Source organism: Pogona vitticeps, chromosome 15, assembly GCF_051106095.1.
Source record: "Pogona vitticeps strain Pit_001003342236 chromosome 15, PviZW2.1, whole genome shotgun sequence".
In the NCBI taxonomy this organism is placed as follows: Eukaryota; Metazoa; Chordata; class Lepidosauria; order Squamata; family Agamidae; genus Pogona; species Pogona vitticeps.
The window spans coordinates 8,176,774-8,188,645 of NC_135797.1; the positions used below are offsets into that span (position 1 = coordinate 8,176,774).

General features: G+C 40.2%; 2 protein-coding genes across 13 annotated transcripts in view; both read right to left on the minus strand.

Moving 5' to 3' along the window:
- The window catches only part of LOC144584850 (solute carrier family 9 member C1-like), a 36,242-nt gene extending 25,370 nt beyond the window's left edge, over positions 1-10,872 (minus strand). Inside the window, exons 1-4 of the mRNA XM_078382015.1 lie at positions 10,753-10,872; positions 10,527-10,626; positions 8,404-8,547; positions 850-1,027 (exon numbers count right to left, since the gene is read on the minus strand). Coding sequence (XP_078238141.1) covers positions 850-1,027; positions 8,404-8,547; positions 10,527-10,612 — 408 coding nt within the window. The 5' untranslated portion in view covers positions 10,613-10,626; positions 10,753-10,872. The remainder of the gene's footprint in view (positions 1-849; positions 1,028-8,403; positions 8,548-10,526; positions 10,627-10,752) is intronic.
- LOC140702810 (solute carrier family 9 member C1) overlaps positions 1-11,872 on the minus strand; it is a 288,383-nt gene that overhangs the window by 93,846 nt on the left and 182,665 nt on the right. The window lies entirely within an intron of this gene.

Genomic DNA, 11,872 nt, shown 5'->3' on the forward strand with positions numbered 1-11,872 from the left:
GGGCCACTGTCAATCCATCGAGCAGAGACCCGCCTCTGATTTCAAAGGGAGCCTCCCCTCTCCGCTTAGCAGCCTTTTTACTCTGCTGGTACTTCGTGCACCCTTAGTGCCCTGCGAATGTAGTCTGCAGATGTCTGCTGGAAGCCGGCTGTGAGTCTGTTGAGGCCTGTTGCTCTAAACGGTCCCTTTTTTGTACCGTCGGCTGGTGATTCTTCCTCTTGCCAGTGTCTCAGGGTGAGTTACTGAGACTGAAAGAGCCACTGGTGGAGACAATAAGGGGGGTCTCCTCTGAGGAGACTTCTGCACCGTGACTCCCTGCACTTCTGCTGTGCACCTAGAGGTTTTTAACCAAAGCTCAATGCTCTTCCAAAACTCATCCTTCTAGGGTCTTGGTGGAAGGACACAATTTTTCTCGTGAGGCCACTGATGAACACTAAATGAGGTGCTTTTGCGGGAACAAGATCTAAGTGGCGAGTTAACAGAACTGGCACTCTAGAAATAAGGACAAAATAAAGTGGACCAGATGTAAGGATTACCAGTGTGGACATTTTCTCATCAAGAACACAAAGCACAATCGTATTCTGCCAATGTCTATGCAAAGATAAATCCTCTGTGCAACACTACTCTGCCCACAAAGAACAGCCCAGTTCTCGGTGGCAGATGCCTGCAGGATCTTACCATCCGTTGGTGAGAAAAGTACAGGTCGCTTGGAGCTGAACTTTTGCAAGGTGTCTCCAGGAGGGTCTACTTGTTTTCCATCTCCAGTAATCACTCCCTGCAATCCCTGCATATAGAATGCACCATATAGATGTACGTATATAAAGTAATTTCCAAAGTATTTAAGTTTACCGTAGTCTTAATCTCAAGGTCTTGTGCCCTTACACTTGGGGATCGACTGAATGCCAGAACCGTGTTAAAAGTGGGAGTGCCTCTGATGCCACTCCAGACAAGGACAGCTCCCCAGCGCCAGTTAAACCCATAGCCGAAATGGCTCAAGAAAGGAGTCAGTATGCACATAACTAATGCACTGAATAAAAAAAGAGAAAGAATAATAATTAATGAGGATGTATTTATATTGCATTTGTTTAAAAAAATTAAGCAAATGACTACCAAATGTATTCGTTAGACAAGAGATCCATATTATATCAGCTTTCATATAATAAGTCATGGCATTTATTGATCCTCTTTTTACCCCTTGGCTTGTGGTGATATGTCTCAATATATCAGAATGACCTGGAGAATGGCCTCTAGAGATGGATTGCTGGAAGTCTCAGATTCCACTTCCTTGTATTTCAAGAAGGAACTTATTACTCTAACTCTAATTAAGTGCATTAGCTGAGAGGTTTTGCTAATTTTAATGCTCTTCCGTTTTATCCAAGATCACTTTGATTGATTTTTCAATATGCTGTCTTTTACAGTGCTTTACTAATTAGGAGGTCTGTGGTGTCCCAGTCCAAATGGACAAAACGAGGTCCTTACAATCGTCCACCAACCCTTCCCTTGGTCCACAAGTCAAGGAAGCCACACTGCTACTTGCAATGGGAGGAAAGGCAAATACCTTCTTTCCAGAAATATGACAGCTACTGAAGAACAGTTTAGTGAAATATCTGTTTTTTTAAATCTGTTTTTATTCTCCTAGGAAGTTTGTAAGCTGCTGAATGCTCTTAGTGGAAAGATGGAGTGAGTATGTATGTATTTATGTATGTACTGTATATAAATAAAAATAAACAAATAAACAAATAAACAAACAAACAAACGAATGAATGAATGAATGAATGAATGAATGAATGAATGAATGAATGAATGAATGAATGAATGAATGATAAAAGCTTCAGTAGGTCAGTTAAAAAACTCCCCATTATTTCAATAGCAAGAAAGAATTTGCAGCTTAAAACTATGCTTTCCATTTTCTGCACTAGACTATTTAAAACTATTTAAAAATCATACATTTGAGGAGGTATAGTCCATTTGAGATATTTGATTCTTTAAATTCTTTAATCCAAAAGCCCACACCAAGACATATACGGCATTAATGTTAGCCGCCTAGAGTGGTCCTTAGTTGACCAGATAGGCGAGATATAAATGAAATAAATAAAATAAATAATAAATAAATTCTACATTTGTACAAAAAAATAGATAAAGGAACCTGTTACTAAATCATTATTGATGTATTCTGACAGGTTTGATATAAACCTGAAAGGAATTGTTAATTCCGTTTTGTATAAAGCAGTTGTAAAGAGCAAAAATGCTATAAATATTTGTCAGGATCCACGCTAAGAATGAATTTAAAGGTAACAATTTATACAGTGGGATGATACAAGATACTTGTATCAGCTAGGAAGGGAAACCAAGGGTTGGCTGAGCCAAGAATAAAGCCCGCATCCTCAGCACACATTATGGTGGTGGTGTGTTGACGTGAGGTCGTGGAGAGAACTTGGAGAAGACTCTGACTGCTGGACTGATTTACAAGGACTCTGAACTGATTAATGCCTAAACTCTGTTGATATTGCTGTGAATGACCATTGGACTGAAGAAGGACAAAGCTGTATGTATATATTCTGCTATCAATACTGTATCTTTGCTTGGTGACTTCATCAATCTGGAAATTCTACTTGTTAGTGTCACCTGGCACCTGCTACAACTCTGTCACTGGTTATGGGCCCAGGAATATGCAGCCAAGGTAAATGCTGACCTGAGAGAATCCAGAGGGAGTGAGCCAAAATGAGCAGAAGCTGCAGCAGTAAGTAAAAACAGCTTTAAAATACAGTCTGTAAACTGCCCAGTGAAATGATGATGTCAGGACTGACTATAAAGAAGCTGAATGGGGAGAATTACTCCACATGGCTGCAGAAAGTCCAGCTACTTCTCCAAAAAGAGTCATTATGGGACATAGTTGAAAATCCATCAGCTGTGTTAAATGAAAGAAAAAAGGTACAGAATAGCAAAGCACTTGCAATAATCGGCTTGACTCTAGAAGACCGTCTCCTAATCCATTTTAGAGGTCTAACTTCAGCGAAGCAGGCGTGGGAGGATCTAAGGGGACTCTTTGTAAGAGTGTTGGGAGTCAAATACAGCTAGCAAGGAAATTATTCTGTACCAGATTACAAACTGGTGAGAGCATGTTACAACATTTAGAGCAAATGAAAACAATGCTCGTGGATTCAATAGAAAAGAATATAGTATTTACAGAGCTACAAGAAGGTTTCATAATTCTCTCTTCATTGGACCACACATATGACCAATTTGTGTCAAATTTAGAGGTTCTATCCTCCAGCTGAACTGACTATTTTGAATGTTACTAGTAGGCTTTTGGAGGAGGAACAGAAAAGGAAAGATAATATGCAACTCAGTGACACTAAACCCTCTAATCAGCATAAATTACAAAGAAACAAGCCAAGTGAACTTGGGGGGGAGGAGGTCACAGCTGCAATTATTCAACCTGGAAGGCGATGTTTTGCCTGTGGTTCCAGACAACACATGATAAGAAATTGCAAATCTAAAAAGAAGAGAGAAAGAAAACAGCCACGACAAGACAACGAATCACATCTAACAGAGACTATTTACAACTCTAAAGACCACAATGAGGAATGGATTATTGACTCGGGTGCCACAGCTAATATGTGCAAAAATAAGAAGCTGATCTACAATTTCCAAGCTGTATTTAACCAACAGGTATTTTTGGCCGATGCTGTGAGTGCCAAAATAATGGGTAAAGGTAAAGTGAAACTACCATGTCTAATACAACCAATTAATGTGATATGTGTACCTAAGCTAAAGCATAATTTAATATCAGTCAGCTCATTAGCAAAAGAAGGTTTTACAAGCACATTTTATAACAACAAATGTGTAATTAAAGGAGAAAATCATCAAATGCTAACTTGTTACATAAGAAACAATGTATACAGGTTAAGCAATGTGAATGTAAATAATGTTTATGAAAATGTATGTCCCCATAAGGATTGTATTCACTTATGGCATTTAAGGCTAAGTCATGGTTTAGATTATTGAAGCTAGAATGTAATTTCTGAATGGGATATGTAGTAGTGAACAATGTAAAATGGATTCCATATTGGTTCTCTGTATAAATGATTTCTGCATGGTGACAGCGTGTTTTTGCAGAGGGATGTGGGAATGTTCTCTTGTAGGCTTGAGGAGGACATTCCTAGATAAGAAGACTGGTCATTTGTTATGGCGGAGTGCAGACGGATCTAGGAAAGCAACACCTGTTTCCCATGAGAAGAGAAGAGAGAAGAGAAGGAGGGTCTGTTTACCTGACTTCATGCCGTGATTGGATGAAAGCGTGAGAGACGGAGAAGGAGGGGGGTGTTCCATACAGCTATGACCTCACCTGTCCGTCACTGCTAAAGCTGTGAGTCATCTACCAATGGTGTGACGGAGGGTGGGACATAAGGGGTGGAGCTGTTATATAAATGGGAGTGAATGTGTTTGAGAGATTTTAGATAGGGACTGATAGGGCTTGGATAGGGCTTGGATAGGGTTTAGAGAGGAGTTAGGAGATCTGTGATATATTGTGAGAGTCTGTGTATGCTAGTGCCTTTATTATAGTGATTGAATTATTATTTAATAATAAGTGATTTACCATTCCTTTTATTTGTACCCAATAAACTTGAGTTTTTATTTTGAATCCTATTTTGGCCTGAAGCTACTTATTTGAGGGAATGGTTGGTGGCAGTGGAAAAGAAGAGTGAAGTAGAGTGACGTAACGACCCCCCTTTGTGAGGTAGAGGGAGGCCGTTACAGGGGGTTTCCAGCTAAGCTTGAAAAAGGAACTCTTACTGTGGACAAAAGCCTTTTTCCTGATTTCTCATTTTTGGCGCTTGTTGGACTACAGTTTGCTAGGTCTTGTTGCCTGCTGTGCAGTGCAGGTAACAGACTGATAGAGATGTAGGGGATTAGGTAGAAAAGGGGGGCTTTAAGCCTTTTGCCCACTCTAATAGAGCTTTTTAGTGATTTTTCTAGGATTTTTAGTGTTTTTGTATTTAAAGAGAATTATTGCTTCATTTATACTTTGTATCATTCCTTGAAAATGATAACATGCTGGCTTATGCATTAAACTGACTTTCTTTTGTGAATTTCTATATTTTTCTTAATAAATTAATAATTATAAAAATCAATTGGTCTCTTGAACAGTGGAGCTGCCTTAGCATTACCCTAAGGGAGAATTATAGGGCCACATTTTGCTACTGAGTCCCACCCAGACTGAGCTAAGTATGTCTACTGACTATAAAGCTTATGTGTCTTTCTTTTTTGGAATTTTCTAAGGTTGCAGAAGTATATTTTTAGGGCAGACTTGTACGCAGAAGTGTTGGGGCAGCCTTTGGCTGAAGTTACCAGGACTCGACTCAGCCTAATGAGGGAACACAAGCTTCTAATTACTCTCTGTCCGACCGGTCAAGCATCCTCTAGGGGAGCTGATCGCTGACAATGTTAAGTACAAAACATTGTGTAAAACGATAGAAAATTCAATTGGTGTACATTTAAAACTAAGTGACAAGTATATAAATTGCCAAGCTTGTCAAATAGCCAAAAGTAAATGTACTCCAACTAATAAATACAGTAATATACAAGTAGAGAATATTTTAGATCTAGTATCTATGGATTTAATTGGTCCAAAACAAGCATCCTTATGAGGAGCAAAATACATTCTATCTATATAGGACCAGAAATCTAGGTTTGGTTTCTGTTATTTAACGAAAGATATGAGCTCAACCCATATAGAATTTGAAAAATGGTTGAGATTTGTTGAAATAAAAACAGGAAAGTTAAACAAATTCAGACTGACAATAGAACAGAATTTACTCATGCAAAGTTCCAGTCAATTCTGAATAAACATGGTATTATACGAAGAAAGACAGCACCATATACCCCAAGCCAAAATGCCTTTATTGAAAGGAGAGGCCAAACTCTACAAATTATGCCTGAGGCAATGATAAAAGGTAGTAAATTATCTGATAAATTTTTGGAAAAAGCTGTTCTTTGCGCAAAATTTTATTTAAATATACTTTGACATACTGGAATAAACAACATTCTCTACACAATCTGGACTGGGAGAAAGCCAAATTTAAAATTCTTGCATGTATTTGGATCACCAGCATGGGTGCATATCCCTAAAGAAAATAGAAAGAAAGGTGACAGGAAGGCTAGACTAATGTATTTCTTAGGATACCAACAGAATAAGAAAGCATTTAGATTTGGTTTACCTAATAAAAACAAAGTAATAATAAGTAGCAGTGCATCTTTTAATGACCATGCTTACTGGGATAAGATTAGTTTGCCACCTGAACCTATCATCCACATGCCAGACATACAAGAGAATAAGGAAAACGATGAAGATGAAAATTTACAGCCAGAAAAAGAGATTAAGAAAGAGAGAGAACCTGTTGAAATCCCTTCTGTTTCAGAGGAAAGGGAAACTCATGAGGAAGAGAGGGTAATACCAAGGAGATCTCCCAGAGAACATAGACCACCAGATAGATTTGAACCCAGTGCATATTATTGTTGTTGTTGTTGTTGTTGTTGTTGTTGTTGTTGTTGTTGTTGTTGTTGTTGTTGTTGTTGTTGTTGTTGTTGTTGTTGTTGTTGTTGTTGTTATTAATTTGATTTATATCCCGCTCATCTGATCAGATTGACCACTCTGAGCGGCTTCCATAAAAAATATACAATAAAGCATTAAAATTATTACAAGTAAACAACACCACATATAATAAAACAAATAGATAGAAAGAGAAAGGAAATTAAGTGTTGACAGGAGGGAAGGCCTGAACATATAACCATGTTTTTAGCTGGTTCTTAAATGTGCCCAGCGTAGGGGCTGCATGAATCTCTGGAGGCAGGTTGTTCCAGAGGTGAGGAGCCACCGCCGAGAAGGCCCGATTTCGTGTTCGCTCCTTCCGGGCCTCCCTCGGCGTCAGGCTCCCCAGCCTCACCTCCTGGCTCATGCGGGTGATCCGGGTAGATCTAGGTGGGAGCAGGCGTTCCACCAAATATCGAGGTCCTAAACCGTTTAGGGCCTTGTATGTAAGCATTAACACTTTGAAGTCGACGCGGAAACGGATGGGCAGCCAGTGCAGCTTGGCCAGAATAGGAGAGATGTGTTGGGATTTCCTCACTCCTGTAAGGAGCCTGGCTGCCGCATTCTGCACCATCTGAAGTTTCCGTGTCAGCCTCAAAGGCAGACCCACGTAGAGCGCATTACAGTGATCTAATCTTGAGATTATGAGCGCATGCACCAAGGTAGTGAGCGCTCCCGTGTCGAGATAGGGTCGCAGCCGGGCAATCCGCCAAAGATGGAAAAATGCGGTGCAGACTACCGATGCCACCTGGGTTTCCATGGTGAGCGTCGGGTCCAAATATATGCCCAGGCTGCGGACTCCACTCTTCGCGGCCAAGGTGCCCCCCCCAAACATGAGAGAGTCACCCAAGCCACCTACCACGGGGGCACCCACCCTCAGAACTTCCATCTTGTCCGGGTTCAGCCTCAACCCATTCTCCTGCATCCATTGCAGTACGGCCCCCAGGCAGCGCTGAAGGGAAAGGACAGCATCACCTGCTATTGGTGAAAAGGAGATGTAGAGCTGGGTGTCATCGGCATATTGATGACACGAAGCCCCACATCCCCTAATGACCCCGCCCAGCGGCCTCATATAGATGTTAAACAGCATTGGGGAGATAATCGACCCCTGTGGAACCCCACAGTTGAGACTCCACGGGGCCGAGATGCTCTCCCCAAGCTGTACTCTCTGGGGATGGTCCCCCAAGAAGGAACGCAGCCAGGCCAGAGCCAGGCCGCCTATTCCCAACTTGGAGAGCCTCCCCAGGAGGATACCGTGGTCGACGGTATCGAAGGCCGCTGAGATGTTGAGGAGGACCAGCAGAGAGATTTTGCCCCTGTTGGCCTCCCTCAACAGGTCATCATACAGGGCGACCAATGCCGTCTCAGTACCGTGGTGCGGCCTGAAGCCCGAATGAATTGGATCCAGGGCATCTGTTTCATCCAGGTGAGCCTGGAGCTGATCTCCCCCCAGGATGGAGGGAGCCAAATTATGTGAAGAGCAGTATTGAGATTTTGGAGAAAGCCAAAATGGCTCCTGAATCTTCTGAAGGTGCCCTGCTCTAATCTCTCTGGTTCTCAGCATGTGGATCACCCAAGAAAGCTTCACTCACATTAAAAGGAGTGACTGTTTCAAGGAGATTGAAAATCTAAAAAAAAAAAAAAAGTGTGATGCTAGATATACTGGACCTACTCAAATGTGAATCCTGTTGTGTTCAATGGGGTTTAGTCCTAAGTAAACATGCATAGGACTGGAATCTAAGAGTGTTTAGCTAAGGAGTTGTGAATAGGTGGGCAATATGAAACAAGACAAAAAGAAAAACAATTCTTACCGTATAAGAATAAGTGAAAGGTAGACCGTTACTGTATAAAAGAAAGTGTGGACATTGATATAAGGAAAGGTCTTCTGTCCAATCACAATTCCCATTATTAAAAAAACCAAAAACTGTGCCACAAAGGTCAAGAATGACAATAATCTGTTTAAGAAAAAGCACATGTTAAATCATGACACTTGGGGAAGTGTTATACAGTAATTACTTATCACATGAAACATTAACGTATCTAGAGCATCTTCCACCTCTTGCCCATCTGCTGCAAAGATTTCTATTAGTAAAGGTTGTTCAATGATGCAATTGGGATTATATTTTGAACAAATTGAAGAGGTAGACCATCCCCATTTAATAAAACAAACCCAACCCTGATATTCAGAGGCACATTGCCTTCAAAACTAGAGGTAACTAGTATTTATGGTCTCTAATCTGTACTTGAGTGGATTTCATCCAGGTTCTTCTTCATTTATGTTTTTTTTTCTTTTCCTTTTCCTTTTTCTTAATATAACAATATATAACAATAACATAAATGACAAATAAAATCATAATTCAAATATACAGTGTAACGCATCACCTTCAGGAATATAAATTAATATTATATAAATTTATATTATAGAAAATTCTCATCAGTAGGTTTCATCTGAGTTTATATCATGTGCCCCACCTCTTTCCAAAAATATAATGCTTTTAGTGTTGGGGTATAAACTCTATGTTTTGTACTTACTCTCCATTTATGTTTAAACTGCACATATTCTGTCATGTCAGTTAGGGCTGGACTCAATGAACTGTGAATGTTCGTTCTTACATTCCTGCCCCACTGGTTCAGTTGTGGATTCACTATTTGGTGAACATTCTACTGTCTTTTATAGCAACTGGGCATCTCAAGTGAAAATTTGGCATTTGGAGATTAGAAAGGAAAAATGAAAAAGAAAGAAAGAAAGAAAGAAAGAAAGAAAGAAAGAAAGAAAGAAAGAAAGAATGAATGAATGAATGAATGAATGAATGAATGAATGAATGAATGAATAGTAGGGCAAAATCCTGTTAGCAGAAATTCATGCTCTGTTAGCAGAACTTTGTGCCACCCTAATCTGGATTCGGAACTGGAAGCCTCCTTATCTCACTCCTTTTGAATTAAGAGGCTCCCTGGGGCCCCCTTTTGCCCTCAGGAACCCTTTGAGACCCTCAGGCTGGGGAGGGGAAGCCTTTCAGAATAAAACCAATTCTGCCAGATCCCTGCCAGCTATCGTAGTCCTGCCAGTGGCAATCGAGAAGCATGTGGTTTGTTTAAATCTGAAAGGCTTCCCTGCAGTCTGGGGCGCCCAAAGGCACTGCAGAGCTAAAGCAGTCTCAGTCACTGACCACAGATCGCCCCCTTTCACGCCGCGAGATTGGCAAATTATCTGATAACATCTTTTTCTTCTGTGCCTCTAATAAACTATTCAATTACAACTATATCAAGTTGTAAGTGTACTTCTTACTTTTACAAAATGCAAAAATAGTATTCAGTGTTTCTAGTGACCGCTTAATGCTATTTAAAGGCTTTTAGTGCTTCAGTGGGATGTGGTGGCGCTGCGGGCTAAACCGCAGAAGCCTGTGCTGCAGGGCCAGAAGACCAAGCAGTCGTAAGATCGAATCCACACGACGGAGTGAGCTCCCGTCGCTTGTCCCAGCTCCCGCCAACCTAGCGGTTCGAAAGCATGCAAATGCGAGTAGATAAATAGGGACCACTTCGGTGGGAAGGTAACAGCGTTCCGTGTCTAAGTCGCACTGGCCATGTGACCACGGAAAGATTGTCTTCGGACAAACGCTGGCTCTATGGCTTGGAAATGGGGATGAGCACCGCCCCCTAGAGTCAAACACGACTGGACAAAAATTGTCAAGGGGAACCTTTATCTTTACCTTTAGTGCTTCAGTACTATGCATCTTTTACTTTATAAGAGTTTGATTTACAATTGAAATTCTATAAACTGATAATCTATATCACAATGTACTGAAAATAGCTTTCAGCCTCAGCAACCACTTCAAATTCTTTGCATTTAAGTTCCTTAAATGACATGTGCAAGGGCAAGTATTTACAAAACTATTCAAAACTATTCAAGTAGAAATATAGTAAATATACTACTTACTTATCAAGGAGCACATGCATTCCTGGACTAAAGTTTACCGCATCCAGGCAAAGACCTAATGCACAAACAGCAATAACGCCAGACATCCCAAAGCATTCAGCTGGAGACAGAAGAAAGGACCAAAGATTATTATCACTACTGCAGTTCGATTCATCCTCAGACACGTCTCTTTTAAAAGTTAAGCCTTAGTCATTGCATTTGGTAGGAATTAACATGGTCGGCTTACCCAAGATGAAACTTGTGTATGCCACTGACAGACTCAAAATTGCTCTAGGGATCTCATCATCGAAAACGGTGGTGAACAAGTAAGTTATTATTTTCGAACTTAAAAATCCCAATGCCGCACTTCCAAAAATGTGTAAAATCAGTTGAAAAAAAATCACTTGAACTGTGAAAGGAAACAAAATTCAGTCATTTGCTATTTGCATTACACTATTTTAATTTTCAAAGAATTATAAGTACTGTTTTATCGTTAATTGTACTTCAAGACTCTTATGCACCAAACAACTGGCCTGTGTTAACTCATGCTTTTTTATATCTTTTATAAGATGGTTTTAAATATCTATCTATCTATCTATCTATCTATCTATCTATCTATCTATCTATCTATCTATCTATCTATCTATCTATCTATCTATCTATCTATCTATCTATCTATCTATCTATCTATCTATCTATCTATCAAGCATGATTTAAGATTTAAACAAACCAAATGCTTTATATAAAGCATGAGTTAACACAGGCCAATTATATATGTATTTAAAAGCACCTTTTAATCCCTTTTAAATTATTAGGACACACAAAGACCATTGGCTGAAGGGATTAGATTAAATATAAACCTTTTCAGCTAACCTCAGAAATCTCCTACAGAATAAATCTGCCAGCAGAACTGCCCTGCTGGCTAAGATTTGCCCAGTGAAAGAGTCAGATCTAAATCTCTTGCAGCCCAGGAACACAGCCCCCAGGCTGTCAAAAGTTAGGCTAAGGCAAGAATGGCCCGAAAGAAAGAAGGGGTTGGACTGCCGCATCACTTCATCTGCTCTAGGGATGCTTATCTGGCCCTTGACCATCTAGTCTTGGGCTCTTAGACTGCAGTCCTTCTCCATTCAATTCAGTGAAATGTTTTGTGCTGACTTTAGTAGGAACACGAAAGCACCTTTTAAGCCCAGCCCAAAGCATGACTAATCATCTATTTTTATCTGGGAGTACAATAACACTCATTGGGAGTTACCTCTGAGTAGAGAAACACAGGATTTCATTGTTAATTCTGATCCAAACCAGTATCTTTCACCGAGGGCAATATGCAGAAAACTAAAATTTAAACATCGTTGTTTGTATAGAACATG